This window comes from Corella eumyota, chromosome 6 (assembly GCF_963082875.1).
Source record: "Corella eumyota chromosome 6, kaCorEumy4.1, whole genome shotgun sequence".
Taxonomy (NCBI): domain Eukaryota; kingdom Metazoa; phylum Chordata; class Ascidiacea; order Phlebobranchia; family Corellidae; genus Corella; species Corella eumyota.
The window spans coordinates 7519193-7539323 of NC_137495.1; the positions used below are offsets into that span (position 1 = coordinate 7519193).

The following is a 20131-nucleotide window of genomic DNA, read 5'->3' on the forward strand; positions in this document are numbered from 1 at the left end:
CAAGGTGAAACTGAACCAAGAAAAGCTTTTGTATTTTATTGAGGTTCTGATAACAGTTTCTTAATACGAATATTAACGCATATTTTTTTACTATGGGATTAATTGAACAAAAGAAAAGGCAGACTTGCAATTCTGCAGATAGCCGAAGTAGAGCTTCCACAAAACAGCAAATCTTCTGCCTGCAAAAATCTCTACAAGGAAGATCCTTGAAGATGCCAGCGTTAACTGGAATCGTTATTTTCCTTACTCATTAGTTTACGGCACGATTAGCACTTTTTCTCCTATGAAACACAAATGAAAAAATAAACATGCCGTTTGTGGTGCCCTTATGATTTTCTAAAAGGCATTAAGCAAAAACATAACCATTAAATTAAAAAAAAATTGCTACATTTCGAATTCCATGTCAATTGGTGAAGTTTTTTTGACATATTTACTTAATTTTTTTTGGTAGAAAAATCCTTTTCCGGTAGTGGTCGTTTTAACACCATTTTTTAATTTTTTATATATTGTTGGACTGCATTTTGTCAGGGTTTTATTTAAATAAATGCTTATTTTGTCAAGACAATAACAGTGGCTTTCCAAATACATAGTTTTTAACGTACAATATTAATTGCGTCATTTTTATAAAAAAAAATTAAAGTTTATCTTAATCAGCCACTCGCTACTCTACAAATTATTTAAATATATTAAACTAACAGAGAGAAAATATGTTACGTTATGAAAATTTAATGCGTTTTATTTATTTATTATGCTAAACAAATTTTTGTTTATAAATAGATCTGTGTGCATTTCTTATAACATGTTGTAAGTGTGTCCAAGACCGATTATATACAATCCCTCAGGACTTTTTATTCAATTGCAACGTCTAGGCATGTTTACGTATAACATATATTTAGGAATGCTATTTTAAATTAAAAGAGATTCCTATTGTTTTTGCCTTTTTTCTTTTTTTTACGTTTAATATTTAATTCAGAGGTAATTTATTTAATCATGTAAATTGTTTTGCGAAAAAGGGTATTAAAATTTAACAGCAATTGCTCAATTTATCGTTATTGCAAACCATAATACAACAGAGGCAGCAATTGTTTGCATTTTGTTTATGGCTTAGCTTAAAACACGGCGTTACCGAATCGAATTCTTTTTAGATTTTCTGTTTACACGAAGGCGAGGTAATTCCAGCTTATAAGCAGTTCGGTTAAATTGGAACGTTTGTGTTATACCTGGGTACCTGGAAGTTCTGCGATTGAAACATTGTAAATGGTTTTAGCATACGATCAGGCCTAAACCTATCTTAATCCGACATACTCGTGACTGATTAGGCGAACGTATTAAGCCTAAGCGCAGGTCCGCCGCCAGAGAGTTTTCGGATCCTTTTGCTGTTGCTGGCGGTTCGCAATGAATTTCATGCTAAGCTGAACGGGCTTATAGTTACACTACATATATGCTGGCGTTTGTAGATTATTATCTTTACTTAATAGCTAGCTGTGTGTTTTGGCAGGATTTAACTACAGCGCTTTGGTCAGTGCCGTTTCAATAAACGCCGGTTGTAGCGTGATGATCATTTCAGTTTGAGAAAGTGCCAGTCAGGTTACAGGACAGCACAAAACATGTTTTAGAGCCAAATTCCAAACGAGAAAGGAAATCTGGTAACGATAATTATGCTTGATGATCACGTTCAGCTGATTACAATTTTATTTATTGAGCTAATGGATTAACGAGAGTCAGATAAAAGGATATATATGTATGTTAACAACGTAAATATTTTGAGAAAGTTTCGATTGACCGATAAACTTTTATCCGGTTATCTTCGTTTCAAATTCAAAAATAGAATTTTTATATGTTCGATTATATACCGCAAACGATCAAATAGAAATTAGCATCTTGGTTATTTTAACGCTCATTAATTTGTAAGTGTTTAGCATTTAGCTAAAAATGTTAAAAATTTTCAATAAAAATTGGAAGCAGGTTTTAACACGGTTTTTAAAAGTATTGTGTATAAAGTACGCTTAAAAATACTTGAAGCGACAATATGCTGCGCGCTTTTGTTTTTAAGTGCAATTTATTTTGCTAGTATTACAGGCTTTGAAAAAATAAAAAAAAAGAGTTTTTTACTGTAGCAATAAATTGTTAACAATTTGTTGGCATTTGCCTTTTAGATTTATGGATTTATTATTCCCGTGTCTGCATGTCTTATGAGATCACTAAATTTACGTTTTTATATGCCCCATTACAATTGCTTGACCCGTTTTAGTTATAAACATTTAAATACCCTAAAATATAAGTTGATCTCTAGCACGTTTTTTAACCAGTAATAGCTGTATTATGTAGGGTGGTGTAAAAATTTGTATAGCTAACTGCAATATGTAAATTTGGTTTGAAAGTTGTTATAGTTTAGGTGTTTAATTATGTACTCACATGATCGGTTTTAATTTTACTGGTTCTAATTAATTTAAAACCGAACCTCCAGGGCATATTATATATTGTTTCATTGATGTAATTATGCCTAAATTTACTGTGTATTAGGCTTTATGTTTTGACCAAAAATATTTACAGGACTTTAGCTTTGAGTTAATTTTGATGTAATACTAATACAAGTTTTGACATTATTAAAATGTTACTAATTTAACTTGGAAAATTGTATATGCATTTAATTCTTTACAAAAGTTATAACGATTTGACATATTTGGCAGGGCGTCATATTTGATTTAATGACAATTGTAACGAATATTAATTTAAATTAATAAAACGGAAATAATTAATTTAAATATGCATTATTTTAACATTTAAGAAAATTAACTAATGTCATATTACGTACATCGGTGCATTTATTGCTTTTAATAATTTTATTATTAGAATAAAGGTCGAAGGTCGAATTTTGGGTATTACCAAAACGTTTTTAGACTAACTTCTATTTTTACTTTTTACAAGTCAATTTTTAGACTTATGTTGTTAAAATATGTTCACTTTAAAAACTGAAATTGCTATTCCGCTACAAAAATTGCCGTTATTTTTCAAAGAATTAAATATTAATAGATTTGTTATTAATAATATTTAATAAAACTTCATAAGCAACGTAAATAGATCTCAAAAACGGATTTTTTTTTTAATTTGGTTCTATAAAATTAAATAAATAGGAGGTGTACTAAAGACGTTTTGTAGGAAAATTGAAGGCCAAATTTCGATTGCCTTTAAATTTGCCGTTGACGTCATTCGATGCCAGTTAATTAGCTACTCTCAGTTCGAGTACCTCAGTAGTACAATTAGCCGCTTGCATTTCAGACATTCTAGCACACAAAAAAGTCCCAATCCAATACTTAAGCCTTCTTATCCGCTTATCCAAAAACAAAAGGCAGGTTCGCGAATATAAACACTTTTGAAGATGTTTACTTTTAATTAGTGACATAATTCAGCCCGTACAATCGATTTTGCATAGCCATGCTTCTAACTCTCGTAGATAAGGATCCGCAGTGTCTAAGATTTTAAACGATATTTACCACCGCCACGATGGTGGGCTGTTTATGTTAATAAAATACGCGCAGATTTGTGTTTATTTTCTCCTGAAGTTTTCAGTACGTTTTCTTGGTACAAAGCATGGCAGAAAGATAACGTTGTTAAAGAATGTGGGTATTTTTGTGCAAGTTTTTTAATTACAATCTAGATAAGTTCGTTTTTATTTTTCGACAGCGCTATTTTAATATTTAGCTGTAATCATACGTAGCATTGTCTTGATGTTATTGTAAATAAATTAACCCATACTTCCACACGGATGCCTTTGTTCATATAATTGTCCTTTTGTGCGAAAAATATACGATTCTTGGTATCCAAAGATCTCGCTTTTTTGCTTTGTGGGCTTTCCGAATTAGACGCTAATTATTGTTTTAGGCATTCGAGGAACGGAGAATATTTATTTTCTAAGCAGAGTCGACTGAAGGTCATATGGCCATCTACGAACCTATTTAACTTTGCGGAAAAATATCGTGCTATTTTAACATGTTAAGGTACAGGTTTAGGATATGCTTCTGACCTCATATGATTGTGTATTAGGAATTGCTTGCTAATTGGTGGTGTGTAATAAAGGTCGGAAAAACACAAGGTCCTCAGTCATTAATAATTTCAATGCAGGTATTTATGTAAAAAAAAGTATTCTTGATGTTCTGTTAAAGTATTTTGAGTGTTTTAAACATATTTTTTTAACTTCATTTTTGGTAATAAAAAGACGCGCATGTTCTTTAATACAAAAAAGCACCTATTAATGACTTTATATTACGTTTTTACATCTTGGCCTAAAATTTTTTTTTACAAGTTTCCAGTGTCTGTCTTGATCACGTGACTCTGCGCATATAAGTAAGAGAGGAACCTGCAGTTCATGCCATTAGCGGCTGTAGCCTGCGACGAGGCATTGACTGAGAATAAAAATTAACCCAAAATAGACGGTGTCGATTTTAAACACATTTTTATTTTTTAGATTCATTTATGTTGATTTTAAATTAAAAAAAAAATGAAAAAGTTTTTATGTACGATATTGTTTTTATTTTATTTAATTTTGGGGATTGCGGTAGGCCAAACAACTGGATCGGGTAAGTTGAATTTTTTAAACACTTATCGAAATAATTTTATAATATTTATTTAATGTTAATTTGACTTAAAAATTATTTAAAAAAAAAATTGTAAATAATTGTTAATAAAAAAGACTTGGTTAAAATTACGTATTACATTAACCTACTTTTTTTTGTTTAAATTATTTTTTTTTAAATAATTGTTTTTAAAAAATAATATTTGTGTTATGGCCTCAGTGTTTTATTTAAAGCAGCTTATTTTTTTTTAAGTTTTCCATCTGTAGTAAAATAAATTACGTAAACTTATATAGTAGAATATTTTGCAAAATTAAAATTTTAGAGATAAACAGATACTGAGTACAAAGGGTAAACGAATTCGTAGAAACAGAACTAAAGTACGCGAATAATTTTTTCGCGGTAAAATCGAAGAGATGGCGTTAGATTACGTCTCTCTGATTTGAAGCATCGAATTTGGGGTCTGGTACAATGGAATACAAAAAAATAATAAATTGACAGCTCATAATTTTTAGGATCACTTGTACATCACGGCTCTCAGAAAAAAACTCTTGTACTTTACGGTCCTCGCTAATCATCTAACGGGTACTTCCTAAGATTTCCCGAGGTCCCAAGTTTTTCCGAGAACCGTAATGTACAAGTGATTCATTTTTAACCAATAATTTAACAGAACTCAGTTATTTGTTTTTTTTTAAATGTCGGGTTTTAGCTTTTTTATTATTTTGACTGTTTTTGTTTTTTACACCTGTTTTTTTCTTGATACAACTCGGCTTTTAAATACTTACTTTTAGCGTTTGATCAAAACTAAAATTATTTTCTTTCTCATTACAGCCTTACTACCTTAATTATTTTGAGGTATATGTGTGGTAATTTTGGGATTAAGTAATTACCGGTTATTAGTTTTTACCTACCGCACATGCTTAAATACCGCATGCTGTAAACGTAATTAGTAGCCTAGATAGGAAATTCCAAATTAATAAAAAAAAATTGTATCTCGTGTTATTGTATAGGCTATAAATTTAAAATAAAAAACATCAACAATATAGATTAAACTAACAAAACATTTATCTAAACATTAATATAACATGCTAATAGTGTATTATGAAAAATGACGATAGATTATAATTTTAAAAAACCTTTTTTTGTTTATTTTTTTATAGAAACAGAATGTTACACAGCAAACGGCGCCGATTATGAAGGAACACAGGGTCAAATCGAGGCCCCAACGAGTACTCCTAAATCTTACACTCCCTGCGTAAAGTGGTCAGAGACTGGAATTTCAGAATTTGAAAATCTGACTGAGAATTATTGCAGGTAACCTTGAATAGTTTTTTGTCTTAAAATATTGGGTTTGCTCTGCTTTGATCAAGTCAACATTTGCCTTGATCTGTTTAACAATTATTTTGATCAAATGAACACTGCTCTGTTCTTTCCAGCATTTATTTTAAATACTTCAGCATTTGTTTTAATCAATTAATAATTGCCCTGATCTCTTCATCATTTGTTTTGATCAATTTATCATTGGTTTAATGTTTTAAGCACCGTTTTAATCAATTTAACGCTTGCCCTGGTCTTGTCAGCATTTGTTGTAATCTGTTTAACACTTGCTCTGATCTCTTCAGCACTTGTTTTGATTAATTCAACATTTGCTCTGATTTGATCAGCATTTGTTTTAATTAATCAACATTTGCCTTGGTCTTTTCTGCATTTGTTGTGCTTAACTCAAGACTTGCTCTAACCTTTTTAGTATTTGTCTTCATTTCTTAAATAATTGTTTTGATCAGTTCAAATTTGCTCTGATCTCTTAGTCATTTGTTTTGATCAATTCAAGACTTGCCTTACGGTCTGTTTGGCATTTTTTTTAATCAAACTAACACTTGCTCTAATCTCTTTAGCATATGTTTTGATTCCTTAGCATTTGTTTAAATCTATTTATGCAAATTTATCTGATTTTATTTGAGCTATTTAGAATTTTGTTTAATTAACCATATTATACCAAGGATATTTAAATAATTTGCAACAAAAAACATTTTTGATAAAGTTTTTATTTTTAAATTCTATATAAAAGTTATGAGCTAAGATTTTGGTATAAATTCATGGTCAATTTTTCCACGTGTTTACTTTTAAGGAACCCCAACAACAATGTGTTTCCTTGGTGTTTTGTTCGACAAGACGGTCAACTAACACGATCGTTATGCCATATTCCAAGTTGCAAAAGTAAGTACAGAATAATATTTAGTTAATCAACAAACTTAAATAACAGTGAATCACATTGTCGACGTAACCTTTTGGCTTATAAGAATAACAACTACAGTATATACGTAAATAACAATATTTCGAAAGCAGTTTAATTCAGTTGTTTATTTAAAATTCTTATATTTATTTATCCTTAAACTCTAAGTTCGATTAACCTTATTTCTATTTACATATATTATTAAGAATCAATGCATGGGCAGTTTATTTCGGTTGTTTGTTTAAAGTATTACCTTTATGCTATAAGTTCAATTTAACCTCTTTAATATTTTGTATATAACATTAAGCACCAATGCATAAGCCGTTTAACTTAAATGTTTGTATTTATTTTTTCTTCAGGCTAAATAAATTTGAATCTTTTACATATGTATTGTTTTTAGCTCCTGCATACGTCGGCTGCTATAAAACTATGATATCAAGCAGTAGTTTGACCCAAGGCCCTAGTCAATACGTTCCTATACTACAAAGCAACGACACTTCACTAGAAGACCCTAAAATGAAGATATCACGCTGCCTTAATTACTGTCGCGTTCGAAAACATGATTATGCTGGGCTAACACGTGGTCATTCTTGTTTCTGTGGTGGTTGGAATTCTGCTGAAGAAGGGGACTCTGTTTTGAATGATGTTGGTAACAAGTTGCCATCCAATTTGTGTTTGCAGAATCATTGCGTTGACGATCCTATCCATGCTTGCGGTGGAAAAAGCGCTTTGGCTATATATGACAGTAAGTTATTGTTAATTAAAAATGGCCCTGGTTCGTTTCAACACAAATTAGAAATATTTAATTTATAAAAATATTATTAAAAGTATTATTAGTTTTAAAATTTTTTTTTTTAAATTTTTAGCAAACGCAGGACGTTGTGGTGGATCTTTCAAGTTTAAAGATTACGGAACTATCTATTCACCAAGATGGCCTGGCAATTATCAACACAATCAAACATGCAACTGGCAGGTAATGTCGTTACTATTAAGAAAGCTTATTCAAACATTTATTTTGCAATTGTAAATGGATATATTTTGTTTAATTCTGTTTAGTACATTTATAACCGACGTATATACCTAAGTAAAGTGTAATATTTTTTCAATAAAGTTAAGGTAGTGTTAAAGAATTGTTTATAAATTTTTTTTTGCTTAAACTGTTGTTGTACATTTGTGAATGAGTCAATTTTTAATAATGAATTTTTATTATTAAGATTTTTATTCCTGGACAATACCTTGCCGACAAAGAAAACTACAACATCACGTTTTCCTTCGTTTACTTTAATCTTCAACCCAAAAAAGATGTCCTGACAATCCACACCTTCCGCAACTTCTTTGATCGATCTCCTATGCGCATCTCCAGGCACCACGGAAAAAACCTGCCCGACGACATCACGATTTCGCTGCGTGACGTCACTTATCTGATGGTCGGGTTCAAGTCCGACGGAGAGAAGGCAAGGGAAGGGTTTACAATGAATTTTAAAGGTAATTATTTTTTTTTGTTATAATATTTTTTTTAGTTAATTTTTTTACACTAAAAAAAATTGTTTTAAATTCTAAGTAACTTTTTAAGCTGTAAATGATCATTTTGATATTAAATCTCTAATTTTCGGAGTTAATTTGCTTTAAATTATTACTTGTCTGTATTGACTTTCTCATTCAAATGACGTCATACACTTAATCGTACGCATTTATGTTATTGTTCGAAATCTAATCGCATTATGCGCGAAGACATACCTTCGAGGAGTTATGTTATAAGTAGCATGTTATTATCAACTTTATGAATCACACCTTATCTTACCGAGAATATACGATTAACTCTTAATCTTGTTTTGCTTAAAAAAAGTTCGGTTACCGAAATAACAAAAAAAAATTTACGTTTTCTATGTTGATTAAAAATCACAATAAATTTGTTTACTTAAAAAAAAAAATTATTTTTTAATTTTAAATTTTTTTAGTGATTTCTGCAAACCCGATTGTCGAAGAAAAAAAACTTGAAGTTGAGATCAGCGAAAAAGGTAAGTTTTGTTAAATAATTTCAATCTCTTAATTTAACGGATGTGCATTAATTAAATTGCGGACCAAAGTCACTGTCATTAAAATTTCTTATGCTTTGAAATTAGATAGCTTAGATGTAATCATATGCCATATAATTAATTTTATGAAAAATGGAGTAGACTAATTTTCACACAAAAAACGCGTGTCATTTTCGAATGCTTTAGAAGAGGATCTTGTATTAAAAGCTAGGAATATATAAGATTGGGATTTTTTTTATCATGAATAATATGTCAAAATATGTTTAAATTTCTCCAAAATATTACAACCGATTATCAATATAATAATAGAACAAGAATAAGTTAAAACAACTGTCAACATTTGTTAATACCGTTTACACTGCTAAAATTCTATTTAAACTTATCATTGTGAAATTTAAACCTTTAATACATTTTGGTCTAATTGTTAAGACCTAGAAAATTTTCTTTAAATTGCTAACATTTAAAACATTTTAGTATGGTATCAAGTAATCAAAATACTTGTTATATTAGAAACAGAATGTTATACGGCAAACGGTGCTGACTACCAAGGAACACAAAGCCAGATAGAAGCCCCATTGACAACTCCATCAACTTTCACTCCTTGCTTGAAGTGGGCTGATGTTGGAATCAAAGAATTTGAGAATTTGACTGAAAACTATTGCAGGTAGATTTTTTAAATTTTTGTTGCAAGAACTTTGCTTTATTTAAATCAAAGTTATGTAATTACTTGGTGGAATAAATAACATCAAACATTTTCAGAATTATTATCAAACATTTCAGAAAATAAGTTGTCATTTTAGGTTCTAACTATTTTTTTTATTTTAGGAATCCAAACAACAGTGTGTTTCCTTGGTGTTTTATTCGAATAAATGGTGTACTAAGCCGATCGCTATGTCATATACCAAGTTGTAGAAGTAAGTATTAGGTTTTGTTTTGTCAATTAACAAGCTTTAGTTTGTTTTACTGCTGTAGCTTTATCTTCAAATTTAATTTTTAATCAATTTGTCATATTTTCAGCTCCTGCATATACTGGCTGCTACAAAACTATTATACCAGACGGCAGTTCAACACAGGGCCTAAACCAATACGTTTCTATTCTACAAAGCAATGACACTTTACTAACCGATCCAAACATGAGGATAGCTCGCTGCCTTAACTACTGTCGTGTTCGAAAGCACGATTATGCTGGGCTAACAGTTGGTCATTCCTGCTACTGTGGTGGTTGGAATACTGCAGAGGAAGCGGATTCTGTTTTAGAAGATAGAAGTAACAAGTTGCCATCAAATTTGTGTTTGCAGAATCATTGCACTGGCGACCCTGTCCATGCATGTGGAGGAAAAAATGCTATGGCTATATATGACAGTAAGTTACCCGTTCAACTTTAATTGCTCGAATTATAAAAAAAATATAGGTATTTATATGTAACCTCGGTTTATTAAACACTTTTTTTAATTCTGCATTTTTTTGTAATTTTTTTTCTAATTGATTTTCTTGTGTGTATTTAGCAAATGCTGGCCGTTGTGGTGGATCTTTTAAGTTTAAGGATTATGGGACAATCTATTCACCCCGATGGCCTGGCAACTATCATCATAATCAAACGTGCAACTGGCAGGTATGACAAGAAAATGTTTTAGTAGTGCATTTGTCGAGTAAAAGACATAGTATTAACTGAAATTGTTTATTGTTGAAGATATTACCATATACGTCAAAGACAATGCATTATGTGCACAAAATTGCCCCTTTGTTTAAATTATGAAAATAATCGGATCACTTGTACTTGATGGTTTTCAAAAAATCATAGGACAGTAAAGTATAAGAAAATTTTAGCTAGGACCGTTAAGTACGGGAGAAAATTAGCGAGAACCGTTAAGTACGGAAGAGAATTAGCGAGAACCGTTTAATACAAGAGAATTAGGTAGAATTTAGTGTACAAGAGAGAATTAAGTAGTACTGCAAAGTACAAGAGTTTTTCTGAGAACCGCAAAGTACAAGTGATCTCAAAAAAATTGTTGCAACAAAATACTATCCATCTCATGCATTATCTAAAGGTTTAAAAAAAATTACATCTTTTAGATATTTGCTCCAGCGAAATATCTCTCTAACGAGGTAGATTACAACATCACTTTTTCCTTCGTCTACTTCAACCTCCAACCCAAAAAAGATGTCCTCACGATCCACACCTTCCGCAACTTCTTCGACCGATCTCCTATCCGCATCTCTAGGCACCATGGCAATAACTTGCCTGATGACGTCACGATTTCGCTGAGTGACGTCACTTATCTGATGGTCGGGTTCAAGTCCGACGGAGAGACGGCAAGGGAAGGGTTTACACTAAACTTTAAAGGTAACAGAAAAAAAGTTTTTTTTTAATATTTGTAATATCAAAACTACTTTCACAATTTGAAGCCACTTCGCATTTTAAGTTGGCTGTCATCATTTATTTTGATTTTAAAAAATGAATTTTTTGATGATTAATTCTCTTTGAAATGTTATATCCTTGTAATTTACCTATTCAAATGACGTCACAAATTTAATCAAACGATTTATGTTATTTTTTAAAATATAATCGCATTATTTACCGAATAACAGGCATACCTTTGCAGATTGTATTTGTTAAGTAGCCGCGTTGTGTCAACTGCATAAATCAGACTTTAGCTTCTTAAAAAAATATAATTGAATTTTGATCCGATTTTGTTATTATAAAATATGGAATTTTTTACAAATTTGTAAACACTTTTAATTCTTAAAAGATAAATAACAATTTTTTTGTTAAATTTTTGTCTAATCTTTGTTTATAAGTATGTATTACTGCATTACATTAAGGTGTCAGGTTTTTATTTTTATATGGGGGATAGGTTGGCTGTTGGCACGTGTCTTAGCTATCCGTAAACGCCGGGCTTAAGGGCAAATAGTGTGGCAATGGTGCGGCTCGAACTCGAAACCTTTTGGTTCGTAGTCCGACGCCATGACCGGTTCGACACACCACCGGACTACATTTCTAATCTTTAAATGTTTTTTTTTTAGTTATTCCTGCGACAACCAGTGGCAATACGGAAAGCCCCGAAGCTGAAAACAACAGAGGTAAGTGTTTAGAAATTTTAATCCATTAATTTGACCAATGCGGAATTAAATTAAAAACTCAAAAAAGTTGTCATTAAAATTCCTTAAAAGATTTACTGCGCTTTGAAGTTTCGTGGCTTTTATTTAATAACATGCTTCATACTTAATTATATGCAAATGAAACGTTCGATTACTCTTACATAAAAAAACGCGTGCATACTTATTCGATGCTTTAAATAACTATACCAAATGATTAAGTGGTGGTGACGTAGATTTTTTGAATTTTTGTTCTTTTATTTTTCTTAGTAAAATTTGATGCTAAACTTAATCGAGGGCAGCTCTTGGTGCAAATTGATTTTTTTTCGCTTTAATGTTTTAGCCTGCGCTGTACCTAAATTATTCTGCATGTTTAAACTTGCATTAACTATTTTAAAACACCGTCTTCTAGTCTTTGAGTTATTTTTCGAACACCGCTTCACTTACAGTTATTTTTTTCTAACATCGCTTCATTCAAAGTTATTTTCCTAATACCGCTTCATTTAGTAACAATGTCGCTTTTTTGGACAATCAAAAGATATTTTATAAATTACATCTTCGTTTATATGCATATGATCAAAGCCAGCTTAAGGGAGAATTAGAATAAATCAAATACGAGTTTTCTTCTCGAATGACGTCACTGCGGTTGTGCTAAGCGGTCGTATTTTAAATCCACCGCAAGAAATTACATAGGATTTTAAGACAACGCTATAATTATATTAACCGCTTATTTTTAAGTTGTCGCTTTCCTCATTGGCAAAAAATAATTAATTTTAATTATTGTTTTATTAAAAACCTAAACTTTAATTTGATTTTACAGATGTGGCGGTAAAGACGAACGTCACCGAAACGGCAGTCGCCAAACCACTAAAAAATAACGAAGGTAAAAACAAAGCTCGGTGTATCGGTTAAACACTTGGCTTATAATACTTAAGATTGTGGGTTTGATCCTTCCTTACTACTCTCATTCTATAGCGTTTTTGAGTAGGGTTTTGAAACTACATAAACTCCTGCTAAACCAACAATTCATATGTAGTTTAATTATCGGACTTTCAACTGCCAAACCCAATTCGAGACTTGGTCGGAGTAACTAGTATTACTCTATGTTTAGGTCGTGAAATCGACCTTCCCACATCGACAATAAATACAAAAATATTATGACTGTCTTCATACAATATATCATCTGTCTAAGGCTAACTGGTTTTTGATTTGTTGGTATTATGTTAAAATTACTGTGTAATGTGATTCACCATGCCTACGCAGGCCGTTGTTTATGCTGTTTACAATTTTGAATAATAAAAAAAGGGATTACTGTTATCAAATTTAAACGTGATATTGCGTTGGGTTCACGTGCGCTCTTGTTTGTTGATATTTATAATACGCGGCTTAGCAATTTTCGGAAATATTTTTTCGACAATGACTGACGCCTTTTAAATGGTTGGCCGCTACTTGATATTTAAATAGGACTTCTATGCATTCTTTTATAATTGTTGATATGATCTTGTTTGCTTTGAATTAATCGGAGTTTTATTAATTTTTCAGGTCCAGAAGTTAGAGTGACAACTACACTTACGACGAAAACAGGTAATTCAAGGCCATTAATTTTTATAGTTTAGTTGGCTTAAAGAATTCGTGGCTAATTAGTAGTTGTAAAAGATTTTTTGTTAAAGTATATTTTAGGGCTTTAAGCGTAGTATTAGTTATTTTTGTTGTTAATTTATTTTTGATGTGAGAACCCGACAAATTCTTGATAATGTTTCTATTTTACCAAATTAGCAACTTGTTTAGTAATAACATATATTTTGTAAGAATGGCGTAATGTAAAGGCATTAACACACCGGCAGCTTGGTATAGTGGTAAGAACACTTGCTACACCACACATGAGGTCTTGGGTTCAATCCCACTGCTTTCACGCTGTAGCCCCCTTAAGTAAGGCGCTATAAACGGTATGAACTCCTGCTGAGCCAGCACTTAATCAGCAGCATAATTATCGGTCATTCATAATCTATATAATATCCCCAAAGGTAACTAGAGACTGAATCGGAGTATGTTTAAGTCGCGCATTTGACTTTTCCACATCAAGGATAAAGATATATACCAAAAAAATTAATAAAAATTAGGAATGACGCTTTACCAAATACCAACATCATAAATTAAACATATATTATATTCAGTGTAATTCAGTGCTTTAACTTGTCATTGCTTTTTCAAGTGTTTTAATTTTCAATGTTTTTTAATTATTACAATTTTCTATTTTCAGCCAGTACACTAAACCCCGGCGTGGCTCCTCACAAGCAATCTAACATAGCAGTAGTTGCAATCGGAGTGGTAATAGCTGTTGTAGTGGTCACATTGGCTGCCGTCGCAGGGCTTTATTACGTTTTAAAGCGAAGGCAGAAAAAGAAACTTTCTGACAGATTTACGCAGCCTCCGCCGGATTTTAATAACCCGGTGACTTTCGACAACGATCTAAAGACTGTAGACGTTTTTAATCATAACTGCCCGGCCTCAGAAATACGTTGCGTGACGTAGACCTTGCCATTTCTTTGTTTTATTTTTTAATATATTTTACAATCTCTTGTGTTTGTGGCCTTTATTTATATCAAGTGTTATTTAAAAGGCAATTTTACTCGCTTGGGTATAGAAATCATATTATGCGCTTTTTTTTATATGATGTTTATTTATTCGAAACGATTCCAATTTTATTGTCGATTTTTTGGGATTTGTCTGTTTCGTTTACTTATTCCTACCTCGTTACTCTACATTAAATTATTTTTTGTGACCACGTGCTTTTAGTTTTTTTTCGCCCTTTTTTATTTTTTATCTTTTTAACTGTAATTTTTAAACCCTATCAAAACCGTTTTTTTAAGCCAAAGGTTATCGCAAAACGACAGGGCACAAAAATTTAAATTTATGGGTTTATTTATCCTCCATTTCACAATTTTATTTACTAATATTTTTTGTTATTGCATTGCAAGTACAACTTAAGCCTTACATTTTATTATTATTTTGATAAAGAAATTACAAGCTTTATCGTTACTTCTAGCGTTTTATTATATATCAGTGCAGTTGTCAGTATGCCTATTGGTACTACAAGCACTTTTAATTAAGATAAGGCCATTTTTGGTACCTTTTGTTTACCTTTACTATATAGGCTGCATGTTATTATAGTAAGAAGAAGCTTCCGGTTCGTAGCGTAGCAAGTGCTAAAGATGTATAAGCGTTGCGCTTAAGTACCTGAATACCTATTCACAGCATACAGCTTACCTTACATTGTTTAAAAACAGGTATGTGTACATCAGACTTTATAATTATAACGTGTTTTTGTTAGCCTGTCTTAAAGTTAGTTCGGCCTCGTTTTGTAAATGGAGTTTACAAAAGGTTTTTAGATATACTATACAATGGAAAGTAGCTTAGAGCCGTGTTCGCTTTTTGTTAGGCTACTATAAAACAACAGTATTATGTTACACACCTGTAGAAGAATTTCGGCGGTTGGGCAAATGCGTTGATGTGAAAACTGTATACTATATGTGCCTAATAGTTCACCCATTATAGAGTTAATGCTATGTAAAATTGAGGGCAGTTTTAATTATTTTAACAAGTGTAGTGTGCCTGTGATTAAGTGTTAACCGTATTTTTGTTAATTGTGTTTTGTTTTTATAGGGCACAAGCACATTTTAACGCATAGCCTAATTTAACATGTGCTAACCAAGAGTAAGGTGTATTAGCTAGTTAAATGTATGTGCGAAGCCTAATGGTCCACTATTGCCGTAGAAATACTCTCATACCGGCATGCATTTTTCTTGTTATTACTGTTTTCTTTTACTCTCAACTAAGTTTAAGTCGACATGTCGAGGGCGAGGTGCGTCGAGATATAAGTTACTGGTGGCTGTGGCCACAACCAGACAGTTGGGATATCAACAACAAAATCCCGGTGTACGACGACTCGGTGTTCGAAAGGGTTCAGCAGAATACACGTAACGTAACGCGAGACATCAATGCCAACAATACACACAGAAACGAAAACCACGAAGTAAGTGTAATTTATTTAATTGTGAAATTGTTATGTCAAGTTGTAGTAATATAATACTTGGTTGTAGGTTAACACAAAGGCAACTTAACTTTGGTTTTAAACCAATTTGATAACACATTAGATACCCTAAAGCAGGGGTCGGCAACCTTTTCGCACTGCGGACCGATTAAAAACTGATTTTTTATTCGCGAACCAGTCTTAAAAAACCACTAAAGTTAACCAATAAAAACTAATTAAATTTAAAGCAGTTCATTCTATTATCAAATCGATGATGCCCATTTTTAAATGTTTTTAAAACAAAACAAGCTTACAAGTAAAAGGATAAGCACGCTTCTTCGGCTTAAAGGCTTTTTTTTATATCACCTTAAGATGATAGGTTTTATATTTTTTATTGAATAAGGGTGTGCTGTTATGACGTGTTTAAGCTATTCGTAAACGCCGGACTCAAGGGCAAATAGTGTGGCTATGGTGCGACTCGAACCCAAAACATTTCAGCTCGTAGTCCGCTGCTATGACCGCTTAATCACATTTTCGGACTTTAAGGCATTTAACCTGGAAAAATTGGCGGCCCGGCAAGGTGCTCCAAACAAACCTGCAGTTTTTTTTTGTTGTATATATCTTTATCCTCGATGTGGGAAAGTCGAATGCGCGACTTAAACATAGAGTAACATAAGTTACTCCGACCCAGTCTCGAGTTGCCTGTGGCAGTTTGGGATATTATAGAGACTATAATTGCAGCATGATATCAGTGGGGATTGAACCCACGACCTCATGTGTGGTGTAGCAAACACTTATCGGGTTCAGTTGACTTTAGAGTTAAGTTATCTTTAAGTTATTCAGAGTTGAGTAATCTTTAGGTTAATTTGACCATGCAGTAACCAACATAACTTAAGGCATTTTAATTTAGAGAAAGAAGCTTATTTTATTTATCGACCCGGTCGGCTTTTTCGGGGTCGACTTATTTCCGAAATTCGAAGAAAAATGCGGCTGTAATTGTGAGGTGATTTTCGACGAGGAATTGCATTATAAAGCGGATGTAGTGGTGTACCACTTTACGTATATGATAGAAGGTCGAAAACTGCACTCAAGAAGGTAACTCCTGTTTTTGTATATATACATATGGTTGTTTGATTGTGACTCTATCTGCTATTAAGTATCCGTTGGTTACACCAGTTTGTGTTAAAGTAGTAGTATACTAAATAGTTCGGTATTGATAATGTGCAAACAATTCTGAAAATAAATTCAACTTGAACAATTGAAACTTTTGACTTTTTGTTTTAACTGTCTTTTTAGTTTTCCCGGCCAGCTGTACGTGTGGTTTTGTCTGGAGAATCCCTGGACTCTTTACCATACATACAAAGTGCCGTTGGAGCAATACGACGGTCTCTTTAACTACACAATGACATATAGGTATGTGACATTATGGTGGTTTTTATTATCATAGATTTTTTAAAGGTTATTTTAATAACTTAAACTTTACGGTCTGCAGAAAAACTCTTGTACTTTACGGCTCTAGCTAGTTCTTTTTCTTATTTTAAAGTTCTAAGTTTATCCGAGAACCCTAAAGTGCAAGTGATTTTTTTTTTGTTTTTTTGGTATATATCTTTATCTTCAATCAAAAAAGTTGAATGCGCGACTTAAACATAGAGTAACATCAATTAGTCCGACCAAGTCTCGAGTTGCCTTTGGCAGTTTGGTGCTGGCTCAGCAGGAGTTCATACCGTTTATAGTGCCTTACGCAAGGTGCTTTCACGACCTTATGTGTGGTGTAGCAAGCACCACGCTGCCTGCTAAATTTTAATTATAAAAATACTGAACGACAAATAATATAACAGTATTAAACGACAAGTAAATACTGTACCTAATTTAAAAATTATACGCATAATGAATTTATTGTTTTTTTAATTTTAATTATTTTTTTTTTTTAATGTTTTTAGGAGAGATTCTGATATATATTTTCCGTACTACACATTAGCTGAAATTTCAGAGATGAAACCGGCATTTAAAAACAAAGACCAACTGCTGGCAAGCAAGGACTCGTTGGCAGTTTGGGTTTCAAGCAATTGTCGTTTCACGAAAGGTATTAACTCAGTTGTATTTGTCAAAAAACTCCTAATCAGAAAAAATCTTATTATCTTTAAAGCCTGATTTATCATGTACTTGAATACTGGCAACATGCGCGTGTTTTAAAATCCAGCAGTTTAAACATCTAAGTTAAAAAATTAAAGTCACCTAATCGTATATAGTAAAGACTTCATTAGTTATTTTCGGCATATTTTGCTGACGTCTTTTTAAAGCATAAATTATGTATTTTAAACTAAAATTTGAATTTTTCCAACCGGACTTCTCTTTTAGGTGCAATACAACGCGTGAGAATGATGCTGGATATCTTAGAGCTGAATTCAAAGGTTGACATGTACGGCGATTGCGCCCTTAGCCTGGCGTCTGGCCTATGGAACTTACAGCAGATCATCAGCAAATACAAGTTTTATTTTGCAATGGAAAACGCCCTTCATTGCCGTGACTACATCACCGAAAAAACATGGCGGAACTCAATACTAACCGGGACGGTGCCGGTGATCTGGGGACCGACGCGCCCGGACGTCGAAGCTGTTCTACCACCGGGTTCTTTCATTTTAATGGAGGACTTTTCCACGCCGGAAGAGTTGGTGGAATACCTACAGTACCTCGACGAAAACCCAAAGGCGTACGCAAGGTATTTCGACTGGATGGATGGCGTCACCAAAAACGTGACGTCACTCACCGCAAATAAATTTGGCCAGAGAAACAGTAAGGACATGAAGTTCTGCCAGCTATGTCGCGTGCTTCAAGACGACATAAAAGTCGTCCCTAATGTGGTTTATTCATTACACGACTGGTGGTATTTAAATGAAAACAAATTGTGCCTTACGCCACGCTCTGTGTGGGAAGACTTAAAAGGCGCATACTACGCCAACTTGCTTAAATGGCGCCTTAAACCGCTTCACCAGTTGAAAGGGTATTGTTTTATCCTTTTTTTATATGCCATCGGTATAGCAGTTGCCATTGCTCTCTGTAAGCTCGCTAGAACAAAATATTTTTATAAAAAAATCAACTTTTTAAATGAATAAGAAAGTTTTTAGTATTACAAACTATATTTTTATAAGTGTATTTATTTATTTAATTCAAGCTCTGTTATATTTTTGAGTGTTTAATTTGTCTATGTATTTTTAATACGATCGGGTCTGATTTATTTACTGTGATTTGACGTATTTTTTATGGTTCACATTCATAAAAGTATGCACAAAGTTTCGAATTTTTTTTAACGTGTTTTTCTCTGGGAACTAAAAATGAAAACCGGAAATCTTGAAAACTCATTCATTTCGTTCGGAAAAAAAGTTTTTATCACGAAAATCTAGGCGTTTTATGAACAACGTAAAAAAGTGAAACGGCAAAATTTTTGGCAATTCGCTTGCGAGTGTTCACACGTACCGATGTGGGCATTCACTTTTGTGCGTCTTGCATCTTCGAATCGTTGTGTAACTAAGCAGAAGTTAGATTTTTTGTTTCTTTTTGAACGTTTTCTTAATTTCACGCGTATTGGTGCTAACGGCGCATGCAGCCAGCATGGCAGTTTTTGCTTCGTGCGTAATAGGAAATTTAAAAAAAACGAATTCCGAATCATAAGAAAGGAATGCTTCCGACCTTGTTTTTATATTGCAATAAGGGAATGTGAATGTAGGTCGTGTAGATTACTACGTGGCACTGGCAGAGATTTCGTAAGAGTAACTGTTTATGGAAATGTGCCTGTATTAGTTAGTTAACCTATGTATCATTTAAAAAAAATATATTGTTTATATTTTTTGGTTAATACTAATAAATGTATAGGCCTGATACTAGTTTATTATTTCTTCTGTTTAAATAATCGTGATTGGCAAAAACGTATTTATAATATCAGCTGCAAGTGACGTTAGTATAGTAATGTAGTATTTCGCAATACATAAAATACAATGATATTTTTTTACATACCATAGCCCTAACTGTTGAGAATACAGAGTTATTTGTACTTAAAAATAGAGCTTGGGGGATAGCTGTGCCATGCTATAGCTTACTTCCTTTAAGCGATTAAATTCATTTTGTTTCTGCTTGGAATTTTATTTTCGTATTTCAGCAAGTCAGGCCT

At 32.4% G+C, this 20131-nt stretch overlaps 2 protein-coding genes and 1 non-coding gene across 3 annotated transcripts; 2 read left to right on the forward strand and 1 right to left on the reverse strand.

The window, feature by feature from the left end:
* Positions 1 to 117: 117 nt before the first annotated feature.
* Positions 118 to 264, reverse strand: LOC145757286 (U12 minor spliceosomal RNA). The gene has a single exon (XR_014285330.1). It is a non-coding gene; the product is annotated as a U12 minor spliceosomal RNA (small nuclear RNA).
* A 4200-nt stretch (positions 265 to 4464) lies between these two features.
* Positions 4465 to 14924, forward strand: LOC145754969 (uncharacterized). The gene is made up of 16 exons (XM_082571151.1): positions 4465 to 4577; positions 5732 to 5885; positions 6700 to 6788; positions 7205 to 7549; positions 7671 to 7777; positions 8019 to 8289; positions 8763 to 8822; positions 9351 to 9504; positions 9666 to 9754; positions 9858 to 10202; positions 10346 to 10452; positions 10914 to 11184; positions 11865 to 11921; positions 12757 to 12819; positions 13479 to 13520; positions 14197 to 14924. Exons 1-16 carry the CDS (start codon positions 4499 to 4501, stop codon positions 14466 to 14468), a joined length of 2505 nt encoding a protein of 834 aa, XP_082427277.1. The 5' UTR covers positions 4465 to 4498; the 3' UTR covers positions 14469 to 14924.
* Positions 14925 to 15604: 680 nt separating this feature from the next.
* Positions 15605 to 19569, forward strand: LOC145755188 (4-galactosyl-N-acetylglucosaminide 3-alpha-L-fucosyltransferase FUT6-like). Its single transcript, XM_082571416.1, has 5 exons — positions 15605 to 15969; positions 16877 to 17061; positions 17263 to 17379; positions 17907 to 18049; positions 18325 to 19569. The coding sequence occupies exons 1-5, from the start codon at positions 15673 to 15675 to the stop codon at positions 19077 to 19079; spliced, it is 1497 nt and encodes a 498-aa protein (XP_082427542.1). The 5' UTR covers positions 15605 to 15672; the 3' UTR covers positions 19080 to 19569.
* The last annotated feature ends 562 nt before the right edge of the window (positions 19570 to 20131 follow it).